The sequence below is a fragment of the Pelecanus crispus genome, chromosome 9, assembly GCF_030463565.1.
Source record: "Pelecanus crispus isolate bPelCri1 chromosome 9, bPelCri1.pri, whole genome shotgun sequence".
NCBI classification, from domain to species: Eukaryota; Metazoa; Chordata; class Aves; order Pelecaniformes; family Pelecanidae; genus Pelecanus; species Pelecanus crispus.
Window position 1 is genome coordinate 42503890 of NC_134651.1, and position 16937 is coordinate 42520826.

The 16937-nt window shown below is 44.3% G+C and overlaps 2 protein-coding genes across 3 annotated transcripts in view; one reads left to right on the forward strand and one right to left on the reverse strand.

Moving 5' to 3' along the window:
- Window positions 1-1246: 1246 nt before the first annotated feature.
- ZBTB26 (zinc finger and BTB domain containing 26) lies at window positions 1247-6304 on the reverse strand. Its single transcript, XM_075716729.1, has 2 exons — window positions 5916-6304; window positions 1247-3573 (listed from the first exon to the last, which is right to left on the reverse strand). The coding sequence occupies exons 1-2, from the start codon at window positions 6302-6304 to the stop codon at window positions 2247-2249; spliced, it is 1716 nt and encodes a 571-aa protein (XP_075572844.1). The 3' UTR covers window positions 1247-2246.
- Window positions 6305-6529: 225 nt separating this feature from the next.
- The window catches only part of RABGAP1 (RAB GTPase activating protein 1), a 75949-nt gene continuing 65541 nt past the window's right edge, over window positions 6530-16937 (forward strand). For both annotated transcript variants that reach the window (XM_075716997.1, XM_075716998.1), the window contains exons 1-2: window positions 6530-6558; window positions 13348-13549. In XM_075716997.1, the coding sequence (XP_075573112.1) occupies window positions 13400-13549 (150 nt within the window). In that variant the 5' untranslated portion in view covers window positions 6530-6558; window positions 13348-13399. The remainder of the gene's footprint in view (window positions 6559-13347; window positions 13550-16937) is intronic.

A 16937-nucleotide genomic window follows, 5' to 3' on the forward strand; every position in this document is an offset into this window, starting at 1 on the left:
TAACTTATTTCCATATAGAAAATAGTACATTACCAAAATGTTTGAACAATACAGAAGATTCTGCCTGAAGACAGAATGCAAGTGTCAGATGCAACTGTCACGGTCAGTTTTAGCTCAAAACAATTCTGAAAGCAGGTTGCTTTAAGAGGAAAAACAGTTTTTCTTCCCATGCAAACCTGTTTTCTGCCCCAGGAACCTGAACAGTAATTTTAAAAAGTTCCAAATAGTTAGATTTTATGCCTAAATATATCTGCTACAACTTGAAAGATGTAATGGCCTGACCCCATTTCCATTGCTTACTTCATAGCTGTCCATTTAATAGTTCACGTAACAGTCAAGTACAGTAGTTTAAAAACTCAATTGCAAAAACCGATTCACAGAATCACCTTGCTTTTCTACTTGAAAGTATGTGGATTTCTGAAAACGTTCTGCAAGATTAACGCTTTTTATCGTCCATCAGTGTAATGTCTGCATAAGGAAATCCTGGCTCCTACACACACACACATATCTGAAGATCAAGACCAACTTTTGATAATTACATACAAAACATTTTTTGCTCTAACACACCTTTGGTCATACCTGTTTAGCATTTTTAACCATACAATAGCAGCCTTTCACCCCCACCCCCTCATTCAGACACACAAACAGTACTACTTTTAGGTAGGAAGCATAATCTCAGCCTCATGGCAAACCTTGTGGAAAAGAGCTGCATTGGAAGAAATACTTATTCCAAATACAAACAGCAGTTCTCTACCGAGGATCAGCCATTTGATTATTAGTCTATGCTACACTTCAATGTAATAAGAGTTCTACTGGGAATGGTGTTCCTTAGATAAAGCAGTTACTTTCAGCCTGACTGGGATGCGGATAATTCCACGGCACTTTTGAGAAGCAATACGGTATAATCCCAGAATCCCAATTAACATGCCATTCCCGCTACATTTGATGTTTAAGGCGGTATACAAGAGGTATTGCTGAGTACAGTCAATAGCTGATATATTAACCTATGGAAATTGTGCTACCTACACCTCATCCTAGGCTCTGTAAAACACTAATGGTCATGAACTATACAGGTCACTTAAAAAAAAAAGTATTCTTTGAATGTCCAAGAAATCAAAAAACTTTACGTTGTTAATGTTCTTATGGCAGGTATTTTTGTTTCTTTTTTCAAGTTAACTGACATACGGCCCTTATTAGATATCCAGGAGAGATACACAAGAACTAAGGGGGGGGGGGGGGGAAGAGAAAAAAAAAGGAAAAGCATGGAGTTGTTATACATTGCAGCTTTTAAAACAGATTACTTTCACAGTGTCAAAAAAGCAGTATTTCTCCACTCCAGCTTTGCTCTAAAACCAACAACTGTTGTGCCTTACGTGATACAAAATTTATGGAAGATGGATGATAATTTTTAGTTTTGAAGTGTTTAGCTTGTCTCAGTACATACACTGTAAGTGCCCTTTAAAAATCCTAGGTATGACAGCGTAAGAAATAGGTCATACTTGCACTCCAGGCACTGGCCTCTCACATTCCAGAGCTGCAATTCATTCTCGTTTTGAACAGTTCTATGCAATGATCAGCTAGCCCTGCCAAATCATTTAGGGTTTTATCTTTTCATAACGCATATCGAGGTTAAAAACCCTGAGAGCTTTTAAGATAGCATTGACTGGCAGCAGAAGTTTCTTGAAATAGTTTAGAAAGGGCAAAAAAGTGACACAAAAATACTTCATTTCAAGTGTAGGGGTCTAGGGGTAAGATCAGAGAAAGACAATTTCAAGAGGTAAGTTTAAATTTAACTATATGGAGTGCTTTCAGTTATCCAGTGCTTTTTTAAAAAAAAAAAAAAAAAATCGGGTTATCTCACAGACTTGTCCTCTTTGCTCTTTCCTCCATCTGCCCAGACACAGAGAGGCCTCTAACTGTACAGCAGATGGTTTACTTGCAGCCCACAGCAACAGTCTTTCAAAAGGTGTTAGTCTTGAGTCTCCTAATCAGAGAGAAATGAAACAATTAACCCCATAATCCACAGTAGAGACACAGACAGAAACCTGAAGGAAGATTGCTATTCACAGAAAATATCGAGTAAGACTACGAACGATGGCTGAAGACCTGCCAGGTTTTGCAATCCAACCCGCCATCCATCCATCCATCCGTAGCCTTTCAGGGCATACCACTAGTTTAGGTAAGAGCCCAAACCAACTCTTTGCTCCTCTCAGTCACGATCCCTACAGAGGGCTCTTTTTAATTGCTTAATTGACGCAGGTACTATCATTTCTTAAACTGAGCACAGCCTGAGGCAGCTTCCCTGCATCCAGTACCTGGCTTGCATCAGCTTGCTGACAGACCTTACTGTCTGTAGCAGCGCTACATGTGAATGAATCGAAGTCCACTGTTATGTCTTGAACGTTTCTTTCATTGGCATTGTCAAAGCTATTTTTACCGTGTAGCTGTTTAAGATGTTTCCTCAGAACGGGTTTATGCGCAAAAACCATGTCACAGTAGTTACACTTATGGGGCTTGTCCCCACTGTGCAGGTTGAGATGGTCCTGTAAGGAACATTTCTGAGAGAATGTTTTCCCACAGATCTTACATTGGAACGGTTTGATGCCTGCGTGCACTCTCATGTGCCGGTGGAGATTGCCTTTCTGAGTGAATGTCTTGCCACAGAGTAGACACATAAATAGTTTATGCATCTTTAAGTGATTAGCGTAGTTTTCCAGATGCCGAAATACTCTCGTGCACTTTGGACACTGATGGTGCCACTGGAGGCCTTTGTCTATACCTCGGTTGTTAGGCCCAAACATATCTTTAGAGGCCAGAATGATGTTATCAGTGCCAGCGTATGAAAGGGCATAGTTGTGGAGGTGGTTTTGCTCTATTTCGCTTGCTCTGTTCTCAACAGTGGAGTTGATAAGAAAGTGTTGAGGCTCTGAGGAATGCAGTGCAGTTTGTTCAGAAGAAATAAACTGGTTCTGATCCTTCTTATTCCTAACTTCTGTTACCTCCCCAATGGACTCCACCTTGATGATCTGAATATCGCTGTCCTCCATGTCCATACTGTCTTCCGAAGGCTGAATACAAGGCGAGTCTTGCTGCAGAGAGTCATCGTCTCCTTGGTGGTCCTTCAGCTCAGAGGAGTCGCTTTGCTGTTCACACTCCTTGCTCTCCAATGGCTGCTTCGGTTTTATAAACTTCCAGAGGGCCTGCGTGCACCGTTCAACAATGTGGCTCATCTGCAGAAAGCTCGCGGCAGTCAAATAGTTTACCAGTTCCATTTCGGGGAACTCCAGAATGCCACTGTAACAGGATAGAAGCAGCTGCCTCCCCACTTCCGAACTCTGCAGTATAGATATTTTCACATCTCTCGAGTCATTTAGTAAGAACTGATCTCTTAAAAAGGGAGAGCCAGCAGCAAATACAATTTTATGCCCGTGGACTTCAACGTCATCTATATGGACCACGACATCACAAAATTTGTTTTCTTCCCTCAGTTTGTTCATTTTCTGTAACATCGAATCCCCGTAACTGTCAAACTTGAAGTGAAGAATATCTGATCTTTCTGACATTTTGGCACACCTAAGGAAAAGCAGCAAGAAAAAAAAAAGTGAGAACTTTTTTGTTTCCTAGAATGCAAGTCAGAAGGGTCTGAAGTAGTAATAGAACGGGTGTGTTTAATCAGATGTTATGTTTTATCCTAGATAAATACTCAAGTCCATTACAAGTTAAAAGTAAAAAAAACCAAGTTTATACCTCGCCTTACAATATCTTTACCTTTTTTTAATTTAATGCAGCTTGAATATAAAGTAGAGGTGATATAACAGAAATTCTCCTGAAGCAGTATCCTAAAGAGTTAAGATGTTTTCCGCACTACTTGTCTGGAATTGAAAGGGAAACCACAGAAGTACGTTTAGCAGCCTTAGCTCTTGTTAAGCTTTGCTTCCACATTAGAACTCCTCAGAGATTTTGTCTTTGCCAAATAACAATGATGTTCCTTTAGCTTTTGGTTCTTGATTTCCTTTAACATCTAAATAGCTTTCATAACAAATGAATTCAAGATGAGACAGAACCTGGCACCTGCTGGACATACAAACATCCCTCTTAACCTTCTGCATCCATCATACACTGCTCCCAAGAGTTACAGTCCAAGAACAACGGCTACAGTTCCTCTAGGACGCTCCACAATTTGCAGGAATATTCATATATGGCACGTCGTCTCATTGGAAGTAACTGTAATTTCGCCAAGCCAGTCTTCTAGCAGGAAGGACCGCGCAAGCTTTGTGGTATCTGCGGCACTGGGTTTAATCCATCATTTTAGATTGTCTTTTAAGTTGGGGTTTTTTTTTGCAGCGGTTGGTTTGCTGCGTGTTGTTTTGGGTTTTTTTTTTTTTTTTTAAAGATCACAGAAGAAAAATCTTCCGTATGGCCCCTCATTATATAAATCATGCCTCTAGGCTCCCTCTTTTGAACAGCCGGGGAACATAGGAAGTCTTGTTTCTCATCATTTTCAGAAGATTGCTCCTCTAGGAAGTTCATTCTTGTTTGATAAGATTTGGACTGAAGAACAGCGGATCTTCCATAAAACGAGCATCAATCTTTTATCTTTTAAGAATTTATAAGACTACACTGATTCTTGATGAAACACTGTTCACGCAATCCTGCCAGAGAACTGGGATTGCAGGAAGTGAAGAAATCACAGGAGACTAAATGATGCAAGATTTGGTGAGATAAAATAACAAAACAAAGCAAAACTTACACCTCACAACTATTACAAACACCACATAAAGCTTGAAAGAAAGCTTTGAAGTTTATAGATAAAAGCAGATACTGCTCTCTTGGGGCATGAAATATCAGCTCAGCGTGCACAGCAGGAACGGTGTCATGCCTAGCGTAAATGAATGAATACACAAGACAAGGGTTCAGAGAAGAGCATTTTTAGAAGTATCTGTTGATAATCAGGGTGGTTTCAATTTGCTACTCAGACATCATCTGGCGATACGGCCTCCTCGCTACTGCAGCCCATCAAGTACATCTTCCAGCACATGGCGTGCGAATGTTACAAAAGGATTTCAGAAGCCTTCGGAAACAAGGGACCACAAAAAGTTTGGAAACAGGAGCGGCATCATGCTGCAGTACAACCAGTTCTGCTGAATGTGCAGAAAGTAGGGCCGCCACAGTCTCTTGGTCATCCTGTCTTCAGTGCTGCCGGCCTCATCCCCATTTCTGGGGCAAAACGTTTCATTTTATGAGGGAACAGCCTTTGGCAAGTATAACTGATAGCAACAGCTCATCGTGTAAGATCTTCAGTGAATTTCAGGCATTATCGAACTGTTTCTTTTTGCGTTTGCTCTTGGAAATGACGAAGGAAGCCTACTCGTGAGCCTGTTTTTTCCACCTTGGGGTACTACAACATAAACGCAGTTTGTAAGCGCGTAAGTCCCCGTGCCGCAGTAACGCTACATTGCGCTGGTGACCAGACACAAGTGGCGCAGCCACGCAGCATTCCTCAGGCAGGCGACAAGAGTCGCGTCGTGAGAAAACGAAAAGAGAAAAGAAGTGACTTGCCTTGACGCACGTCCAGCGTCCGCTACTGCTGCTCTCCAAGGGGAAAAACAAGAAAGCCACCGAATGAGCCCCCAGCCTAAGTTCTGGTTCTGCGGGCCGAGCGGGCAGGGCTCTCCGCACAGCACCTCCCGGCTGCCAGCGGGTGCTTCCACCGCCTTTACCGGCCGCGGATGGCCAGCGCCTCCCGCACACCTTCCTCCCGGTAACCGGGACAACGCCGATCCGGGACAGCCCAGCCCGCCGCCCCAAACGCGACGCCCTCCTCGGAAGCAGCGGGCGCCGCTGCCTGCGCCCGGCTCGGCCCGGCCCGGCCCCGCTCCCGCTCCCGCTCCCGCAGGCGGGGACGCCGCACGTACCTGCAGCGCCGGGCCGAGTCCCCCCGCTGGCACCCGCGGCCGCTCCCACCGCAGCGCCCGCCGCGGCCTCCGGCTACGGACCTAGAGAGGGGAGGAGAGCCGCCGTCAGCCGCCGCCCGGGCCTGGGGCCGCGCCGCCCCAGCGCCGGGCCGGACCCGGCCGCCGGCCGCGCCCCCCGGGCGGCCCCGCGACCCGCCGCGCCCCCGGCCGGGCCGAGCCGTCCGCCGAGCCCGGCCCGCGGCGGAGGCGGCAGCGGCGGCGGGAGGGGGAGCGGGAGCCGCGGCCTTCTCCGGACCCCGCTCCGGGGCCGCCGCCCGCGCCCCGCCAGCCCGCCGGGACCTACAGCCGCCGCCGCCGCCGCAGCCCAGGACGGCGACTCGGAACCGCATTGTTCGGCCGCCGGAAGCGCTCGCGCGCCCTCCGCCCCGCACCCGGAAGCGCCCGGCGGGGCCCCGCCCCCTCCGCCGGTCACGTGGTGGGCGGCAGCGGCGGCCCAGGCCCGGCACCGGGAGGAGGCGGCGGCGGCGGCCGGGGTAGGTGGGGCTGGCGCTGCCGGCGGGGTCCCGTGCGCCCCCGTCTCCTCCGCCCTCGGGCCGCCCCTCTCCCGCCGGCGGCCCCGGCCCGCTCCCGCGGCGCTTGCCAGGTGCGTGCGGCCGCTGCCCCGGGGCTCCGCCGCCGCTCCCCGCCCCTGACTGGCGAGCGGGAGCTGGGGGCCCTCCTGCGCCCCGTTACCGCCCTGTCCCTCCCCTGCTCCCCGCGCCGTGCCTCCCCCCCGCCCCCCCCGGTGCCCTGCCCTCCTGTCCCCTCCGCCCGGCGGGGGCCGCGGCCCGGCGGCGGGAGCGGGGCCGTCAGCGGCGGGAGCGGGGCCGTCAGGCCGCCCCGGCTCGCACAGGGCCGGGCGCTGCCGGGGGCCCGGGCCGAGTCCCGGGGCGGGTTGGGGGGCGCCGGGCTGGGCCCGTCCTCGCCAGTCGCCCCCCGGCTCCGGGTGGGGGGCCCGCCTCGCCCCGCACGCCCTTCCAGCCCCGGAACCCCTCCGTGCTCCCGGGGCCGCTCTGGTCTTCGCTCCGGCGGCGGGGCCGGCCTGTCCCGGGCTGCGGCGGATGGACCGGCCCGGCCCGGCCCGGCCCGGCGGCCTCTTCCCCTCGCCGCGGGCCGGCTGCCTCGCTTGTTGCCTGTTGCTTCCAGGTGGATCCTAAAATGTGGCACTCGAGCGCGTCCAGACACCTTTATTCGGCATGCGCACCGTAACCTCGGCGTTTCGCTCGGCTTTTTTCCCTCCGTCCGTTGGCAAGGACGTGTTCGCTTCGCTTAACGCTTCCCCAGATGATCATTTTTAAGGGCTGATTGTGTCAGTTAGGGGTGAAAATTAAGTATAAACAGACTGTGCTAAGTTGGTTTAAAAACGTGCATCAGCAAAACTGGAGTGAAAATCGAACTGGTAGAAGTAGGGTTTGTGGTTTTCGTCTTTTTGCCTGTTCAAGGCATTTTGGGGGAGAGGAGGAGAAGGAGCAAAAATACTCGGGAGGGGTTTGGCGAGAGAGAAAAGATCACGTTTGTATCTTAAATACAAGTTGGAAATCAAGGACTGCTTACCTGTATTGTTTTACAGATAGAGCTTGATCTATATTCCCAATTTTACTCTACTTACGGGTTTTATTAAAGCACAATGTGATGGGATTTCTGAGATTATTGGCTACTTTATTAGGAAATGCATAACTGCATGGACTTCCCTATTGCTGATTAAATTACAGTAACACTGTATTCTTTTCAAAGGCAACATTAAAAGGTCAAGGACCTGAGCAAACTTAGTTTTGTGTACACGGTAAACAAATTAACAAATGGAGCTTGGCACAGGGGTTTCCTTTCGTTTTCCAAATCCACGTGCAGACAGCTTTTAGTAGCGTGCACCGAATGTAACTCCCCTTTTTTCAGTTCTTTCACAGTGTATTTTTAAAGCACTATGTTTGTCTGGTAAGCATAACGCTTTGTTTCGGTTTGAATCCTAATGAGAGAGGAACACCAGAAGTATATAGAGCATCCTCTTCGGAGTTTTTTCAGCCTCTGGCTGCACTGCCTTTATCCCAGCCTCCGGCCCGTGTTGTGTCCTGTGTGTCCCAGCTCCCCTGTGCAGGCAGCACATAGATGTGCCCAATGCTGATGGAGCGTCGGCGGCGGAGCGTGGATGAGCCAGCCGTTCCCAGTTAATTCATTCCAGCCACATTCTTCTGATGGGCAGTGTCAGCACTTCTTTTATAAGCCATGGTTTCCCAGGACGTGCCGCGTGTTTCTGGGGTTGGAGAATTTGCTTGTTACAAGAGCCTAAAATCAGAGTTTTGTCCTCTGAGCAGATAGTTCAAATTAAGATTAAAAGCCAAATTGTGTTGGCAATAACTATGAATCTGTTAAGGACTGTTAACAAAGATTGCATTGGCTTAAGTCTTGTGTTTTGTCCGATTCCTGGGTTTGCATACAATGGCCAATGATTCACTCAGCTTCCCGAGATCTGCGCTTCTCTACTCTTGAGAGGAGGAGGGGGGGTGACATTTGAGGCAGCATCATTGCCAAATAAATATCCTTTTTTTCTTGGCTCTCAAGATTAGTAGGAACATCTGCAGCTGTCAGGATGTTTTAAAGTGAACAGAAAAGTTAGTATTGTAGTAGCTATTTTTTATTAATTGTTCTCTTCTGTCATCCTAAATCTTTATTTTCACATGCATTATTCTACCGGCTTTCGTGCTTCATTTTGAGCGCAAAATGCTTCTCATTGCTTTTGAGAATGTGTTTTGCACAGGGAAGGTGGGTAGAGATCAAACATATGATTATGCAGACTAATCATGTGATGTGTGAGAAGAAAAAGGTTGCTAGTGATTGATCTTTCTCGTATGTTTTTTTTTTCCCCAAAGCTGCAATAAAATACTGGTTGTGTGTATGTGCTCAGAAAAAGTCAGACCGCATCTCCTTTCCCACGTGTCTGTCAGTGCGACATTGCTTTTGCTCTTACATTTCTTGCGCTGCTCAGACTGAAGCACCTGGCACAACACCTGTAACGACGGCGTTGTGCTGTAGCATTTTCCAGGATTTTTGCAGGATTCACTGTGTATTTGTAAAACAGTAAGTGTCCACAATATGTGAATTGTGAAGATAAAAAAATCAAGACTGGAAAGAGCTAAAAATCCTAAAGAATGCTGGCTTATTTGTCATAAAACAGCTTTGCAAAGTACATTGTAAAGCTTCTGAACTCTGCTACAAATTCCACTTTTCACCCACACTAAGGTGCTAATGACGCAAACTAGGAAAGTAGAACTTCGTATGTTTAAATTGAACCACGCTGGATATTATTGTTAAGTTATGCATAAAGCCAGAGTAGAAACAGAAAATATGTTGTTTTCAGTGAATCAATTTGCCTTGAGCCAGTCACCTCAGTGTCTTAGTCTCAGTGTCTGTGTGCTACCTCCTTGTTTTCCATGCTTTTTAACATCATACGTAGTGTTTTTGTATTTCAGGGGATAGAGGATATAGGTTTATTTTGCATGCCAAGCTTTCTGACTTTGCCGTTCAAGGTAGCTTCTTGAATTATAACATTCTTCAGTAATTTAGTTAATATTGCTGCATTGTTCTTCTATATCTGGTGCATTCGGCATCAGGTATGCTGCATCTTTGTGGAATCGCTATAGGAACTGCAGCTGAAGTACAAAAGCTGAGAAAGATACGAATGGGGAAAAACCCCTCTTTTCCTCTCTAGTTTGCATACCTGTACTCATGCTTATTCTCTTTTCTGCCCTGAAAACCCAAAACTTAAGTATATTTTGTGTTGTAATCTCCTCTAAATTCAGTGCTAAGGGTGCTACATCTGCTGTTGACTTAAAGGTAACCGCTGGTTTAAACAGTCCAAGAAGTTCACAGCTGAAACATTGATTTTTCTGCTCACGCTCTGGCTTTTTGCGCGCTGTGGATGTTCTAAACACTGGAAAACGGGCACCCCTTGGAAATGGAGTGAGACCAGCCATAGTTATAAGTGCCTTGCTTCACTTGTTGCGCATGTCTGAAGGTGGCATTCAAGCCTCAGTTTCTTACAGTAGTGTAAGATGGAAGAGTGTCTGGTTTTCTTTTTATATATATATGTTTGCTTTAAGCTCTTTTAAATTCATTCTGGCAGTACTTACAAGGAAAATTTTGATCACAAGTTGCAGGTCAGGTGCCAAATACTTGGGAGAGGATAGGAAAGTAAAGGATAAATATTTTATAAATCTAACTGATCTTGAACTTGCATAGGTTTGTTGTCCAGTTGTTTGAGATTTTAGCATGGTAAATGGTGTCTTTACTGTACCTTTGCACGTTAGCTTGAATAGAGAGAGTAAGGTAGGTTGCTGCTGTTGTTTGGTTGCTTTAAAGATAAACAAGAACATATTTTAAAAGATAGTTTGAGTCTTGGACTCGTGTTGTAGCATTGTATAACAACAGCAAGCACAGAGGGAAGGTGAATTGAAAGCAGCGACCTAAGAGCCAGCCGTGTCGCCTTTCTCATTTTGCATTTTTTTCCAATGATCTTTTGTGTGAGGAGAGGCCAGGATACCCATTTAATTACACAGGTGAGCAAAGAAATAAGGTGTTAAAAATTTGCCTCTTAGTATGCGTTTTACCTAGACACTCCGTCTCCTGTAGAGGTGTAAAGACACCTTCAGGCAAATACTACCTTATTGCGGTGTAGTTTTGTGTCAGGAACTAAACTACGCTGAATTCATAAGCTCGTGTTTTATTGATGTTGAAACAAACCAAAGTCTCTTTCCTTGTAAAGGATGAGACATTGGTTTCTTCTGAGAAATGTTAAAACTTGAGATCTGCACTTGGCTGGGGTCTTTTCTCCTCCCTCTCTAAACTGTGAGAACAGAAAGCTTCAGTTCTTAGACAAGTCGCAGGTATTACTAAAGAGCGCTTGTCACCGCTGCTCTTTGGTTTTGCTTTTTGATTCCAGAGGAGTCATAAACCTGCCACACTTAATTGCTCTGCTGGTCTTTGATGTGTGCCCTTCTAGGCTGGCCCATATTTTGATGAGCTCATAGGTTTTCTGCTGTTGATTCTGCCATTGTGAGTTTTCTGATGCGGGTAAAATGATCCGTGCGGTAATCTGCATGGAACAAAGTGATAGCGAAGAACAGAGGAAGTAAAATGCATGCAAAGCAAAGTGTGGGAACATGGAAATTTTGGTTAACTTCAGGCAATAATGTTTTAGCATTTTTAGTATTTTAAGACTCTGCTTTTGCACCTCGACTATTTGAGCGTTAATCCGATGAACCTCTGTGGCTGATTCCAGCGCGGTTGGGTAATTGAGCCTGGCTTGCTGATACATCACTAACAAACAAAAGCTTCTTACAGTAGTCTACTACGTTGTCCCCTTTCCTGTGCTCTCTTATCTTGTGTAATTTCAGTGAGACTTTTGCTCAATGTAAGGTTGGCAAATTTGGGCTAATTGGGCCCTTCTGCTGTTGCAATTCTGTATTGTGAAACTGCTGTAGGGGTTAGGCCAAGCCAGCTGTGCTCCAGGATCAAGCGTGGTGTCTGTTTACACCACGCCACTAAAAAAAAGGAGTATGCAAAAGCACAGCATACTTTTTCTTTGATTGAAGTTAATGTTGGTGAAGGGCATCAGATTGAAAGACTTCGGAAATAGGTGAAATTAACACTTCAAGACAGACGTGCTATACCAAAATAAACTGCTAAATTGATCCTTGCCGAGGTGATCTTTACAGCTGCTTGTGATCAAAGCCCGCTCTGCTACTCGTACCGTCTTAGTGTGGCAGATGAGCTTGCACTGTTTGAATGAAAACAGTAAAGCCAAAGGGATATTAAGTGTTTGAAGCTTATTTTTATTCTGTGTTTCAATATATTTGATTTAGTTACTTTCAGATGATCTGCATATTATGTAGATGGTGCAATAAGGAAATTCTATAGAAATGTTTTAATATGAGTTCTTTAAACAAAAGTAGCTTTAAAAATGAGAACTCTGCCCTACCTTTAAGGTATGCGCGAGTAATACCAGATAGATGCATGCAGTGGGTAAAACCGTTCAAAGGATCTAAATTTCTCAGCCAGTAATTCTCATTGAAAGTCAGTGGATCTTAAAATGTTTTTTTGAGAAGGATATCTAAATATCTTACACGCTTTTGAAAATGAAACCCGATAATCATAGGTGTATTGTTGTTCATAAATAGCCCACATCCGTTCTTCCTCATGTGCGGTGCTTCACTTGTCCAGTGAAACACATTTCAGGACCATGAAGCGACTCAGTTGGGAAAGTAATCAGGTTAAAAATAACCCAGAGCGGGGAAAAAAGGTGGTTGTCCTCCTGGCAGATTTTCAAGTCATATTGGTGGCTGTGGAGAGAAGGGTATTGATAGATATAAAAGCGGGCGTTGCTATTTTTGGTGCATTGTTCTTGGTTCAGCGAGGAATGTGATGAGCCATGCTTGTGGATATGCCAGTTTTCTCCGTTGTTTGGCTGTTCTGTTGGAAGCCAGGTTGGGACAGCGCTCCACCGAATGGAAGGCAGAACTTGAGGCTGAAAAAGCACTCGGCTTTGGTCAGGCTTGGGAGTACGTAAAGACCCGAGCCATTGTGATAAGGGTATATTTGGGTTTCTGGGAAATTTAATCACCATTTTTATCACGGCAGTCTGTTTTGAGCCACGGATTCTGAGAATCTGTGCTGGAGAGTTCAAGGTGTGCAGCTGAACTTCACCTTTTGTTCCTTCCTTCAAATGCCTCTCAGTGCCAGTTCCAGCTTTTTAAAATCCTCTGTTGGCTCTGATTCTCAGTACTGATCCAGCCTATGCTGTTCGTCCTGCTTCTTGGAAGTCTTTTCTTTTATTGTTCCTTACAGTACAGAAGATTCAGCATAGGTTCATAAAATGCTGTATGTCCCGAGGTTTTAGAGCATCCTGACCACAAAATATCAAGAGTTAGATCTAACTCTTGTTTTGGGGGAAAAGAATGTGACTGCAGCATACAGCAAGCTCTCATAGCTATGGAAGTAATTTTTGCATGAACATAGGTAAAGGCAGACAGATTATCTGAAGAAAGTAAAGGGACTTTATAGTTCTGGCCTTAATATGAGTCCTTTGTCAGCAGCCGTGGTGTGTGTTCCCAGGGCCTGTTCTGTGCTATGTGTAGAAAACGGTGCCTGACATAATCATGAAATGCTGCAAAAAGATTCATTAACTTCCCTGTTGTGAGCTATGGAAACCAGTGCTCTAATAGTGGCGCGCTTCTTAGCAAAGTCAAAGCAGGACTGTGAGTGTACGCTGACAGAAGAGTTGTAACTTGGTTATACTGTCAGATGAGTTACTTCTAACTAGTCAGCAGGTTTCTGAAAAGAAACGTTTGAGCATTTTAGCATGAAGTTTTATATAAGTATTTTTATGATTTTTGTTTTTCAGGAGTTTATAACATATTTAATCTCATTCATGAATCGAACTTCCTTTTTAAGTCATGGATGACAAGGCTTCTGTTGGAAAAATCAGTGTCTCTTCAGACTCGGTATCCACTCTTAACAGTGAAGATTTTGTCTTGGTTTCCAGGCAAGGGGATGAAACACCATCTACAAATAATGGTAGTGATGATGAAAAAACAGGACTGAAGGTAAGAATCAATAACCTGAGTTTGTTCCCTATTCTTCTAAATCAAACTAACCATAGAGAGCTTAAAGAGGGACTTCTTTATTGTGGAAAACTTGACAGAAGGGAGAACTTACTCAAGAATCAATGTTGCCAGTGATTTCTGCATTACTTTTGCTGATGTCAGAGGTGATAATTAGGTTTTGAGTAAGCTCTCTCCATCACTACCTCTGGGGTTTTTCCCACTTTGCAGAATCCTTCATGAAGTGCTTAGGATGAAACAGACTGACTGTCAAGAACTTGGAACTGTGATTTTATCACAGCTTTCAGACAGAAAGCAATGTTAACATACGCTCGATTTGACCATATCTGTTAATGCAAACATACACTAAAGTTTTCCCCAATGTGAAATGTTCTCTTTAAGAACTGTAGAAGTGTAGTTTTAACTAACAACTTGGCATGAGTCTGAGAATACAGGCCTACGCGGTAGGCTTGTGTGAATCGGAAGGGCATTGACATCTTCTCACTTTTAAAAGTGCTGTTCTGAAAAGAGACCCTTGTCACTCTGGGTTTTTTTTTTTTTCTCCCCCTCTCTTTTTTTTTTTTTTTTTTGGCTACTTAAAGAAAAATCTTTCATGCCAATTTGTATTTCAGCAGTCTTTAAACAAAGTGACAAAAGTAAGGTGGTCACTCCATATACCGTCATTTTCATGTGTTGAAAACTGGATCTTTCCTAGAGTGAGTCAAGTTAGCGTGTTCTTTGTGGGAGATGGAAAGAGATATTCCACCATCGCAGGAGACTGAAGTCTGCAGTGACATCCATGTCTTCAAAATAATGTTTTTAAAGATGATAAGAAATCACATGTTCTGCCTGTTGGACTGGGTGTTCTTCTTTTCCTTAGCAGCAGTTGTAACAGAGACTTTACTGAACATTTCTTGATGCTTGTGCTCATCTTGCTTTTACCTCCCAACTGCTTTGTTTTTCTTGCATTCCTTTGAGTCCTGGACAAGACATGCCATTATAGTGGCTATTTTCTTTTACATAGGACTTCAAGCTAACTCTGTTAGTCAAGAGTCTCAAGATCTTACTTTTGCTTAATCTGGCAAAAATGTTCGCTTGTATTTTATTGCTGTTGCACAAGATTGCCACTTCACATCATAGAATAGTCTAAAAAAATCTGAAATTTTCTTGCACAATCAACCTGGTGATCTATGAAACCTGCTGAAAGGCTGTAACCTCACGCTTGTCTTTCTAGATGCTGCAAATGCCAGCAGCTATAAATACTTAAGAATTCAGAATAGTCTCCGTAGTGGTGCTTACCTTGAGGATGCTTACATGGCAGCGTACGTCATTAGCTCCCAAAGTTGCGATGCATCATTTGAGACCCCAGGAGACAGACACAGTCAACCAGAGTTTCCATTTCATCCTGTTAATTCCCAAAGAAAGTTTGGAAACATGAAATGCCACAAAAACACTTCTTGCTCCACATGGGAGCTATTTGCATTGCTGGTCTAACAATTGCCTTGTTGTGGCTGTCCTGCAGTGTTTGTACGACATGCTGTATCTTGTTTAGTACAGTCAAAGAAATTGAAGAGACTTGTGTATAAAGTCGTCTTCAAAAAGCTTGCAAATATTTCAGAGAAGAATATGCTTAATGTATTTCAAACCAACTCCTGAAACATACTACTTAAATTTTCCTCGTGTGTTTACTTCTAAAGTGGTTTATAAAATGCTGGCTGCAGGTATGCCGTTCCTTTTGATGAGGGAAGAAGAACATTAGCACTGCTGCCTCCTGATCATCCACAATTGTAAAATAAAGTTATACTGTTCCCTGATCTAGCACTGAATGTCACAGAGCTTTGCAGGCCTTAGAGATAAGCTTCTTTATGAATTTGGTGCCAAGACCTAGCACAATCCTTGAACAAAGTAATTCACCTTGAGCCTTTCAGTGTTCTGGCGTTTGAGAGTATGTGCTGTTTGGTTATTGGCTGCAATCTGAGTGATTAATGGAAACGTTAGACCTTAGATAAGCAGTCAGTGCGCAGTCTAAATTCTGCCATACAGGGATCTTTCAGTTAACATCCTTTCTTCTGCTTAAGGAGGTGAAAACTTTTAACAGAGGAAACGGGGAGACTTTTTAGCTGTTCTTAGGGACAGAAATTGTCTTTTGGTATTGTTCTACAAGAAGAGAGACATACTACCCTAGAATGTGGCTTTGTTCTTGCTATCTTTTTTTTTCCAGCTTGTAAATAGTCATTCAGTAGCCGGTTTTACTGTATTATTAAACTGTTTATTGTGTGCATGGGTAAGTGGAGTTGTGAAGGTTGTCAGAGGAATGTTAAAAGTACTGTCACAGTGATATCGAAGTGTTTTAAGTAGTATATGGGAAATTAACAGTACAGCATGAGAAGTGAGGTTATGTGTTTCATAGGAACAAATGAGTGTTTTCAGGGAGAAGCAATTGCTTTGGTACTTACAACTAAGCTAATTTGTTCATATATGTCAAAACCCATTTGCTTTGATGTGCCCACTAAGAAGAGCAGAACATAAGTTCAGGCTTGTATTTGAGCAGGTGTCTTTTTCTGGTGTTTTGTTTCTTTAGAAAAGCAGTTTGGGGATCTTACGTTGGCTAAGTGCAGTCTGAGGATGGTGCTAGAAGTTTAGGCTTGTGTTTGCTGAATGTGATAGGCTGTGAAATTTGTACATCAGACTTAAGGCTCTCATTTCAAATTTGTTGATATGCTGTAGTTTTAAGTAATAGTGCTGTGGACTGAATTAATGTGTGTTTTTATTTTTGTTCTTTCTCCAGTCCAGACAGAAATATTTCTTCTGAATACAATCAGGAACCATGTTTTTCTTCAGTTGGGCATGATTCATAGATGTGTTTTTGCTTTTTGTCTATGCTGAAATACTTGGTTCAATTTAAAAAGGGGTTGTCAGTGAGTGTTTTCCAGAAATATAATTTGCTAGCTGTCTCTGCCTTCCCATATTGTTTCTGTGTCTGCTTTTGCCCACTGCCAGTGGGATTGAGCTGGATTTATGAAAGCCTTGCTTCTGAGGCACGCTGTAGAACAGGAGTTCTTGAACTACACAGTACAAGGAGACCTCTCACAGCAGAGGCCAGCAGCACATTGCGTTCGGAGAAGGGAATAAACTGCAGTTCTAATAAATCCCCTGTGTTGCTGTAAAGGAAGTTCGCTACCATCCTATTTAAAGGTTAAGTAAAATTAGTTTTCAGTTTTGTGAGAAATGGAGAAAATGATGATTAGGGTGAATGGTTTCTTTCCTCTATCTCAAGCAAACCTACATGAAGCTTTTATTAGGAACACCTTGCTTATTCTTCCCTTCTGCCCTTAGTTCTGCTGCACTCTGTCATGCTGCCTCTTAGTGTTTCTTTGGGTTGCAGCAAAGT

Bases quoted from the DNA above. Each gene is read 5' to 3' on its own strand.
- ZBTB26 (XM_075716729.1), bottom strand. From the start codon at position 6,304: ATGCGGTTCCGAGTCGCCGTCCTGGGCTGCGGCGGCGGCGGCGGCTGT. The intron at 3,574-5,915 runs GTACGTGCGGCG...GCTTTTCCTTAG, and splicing joins GACTCGGCCCGGCGCTGCAG to GTGTGCCAAAATGTCAGAAA.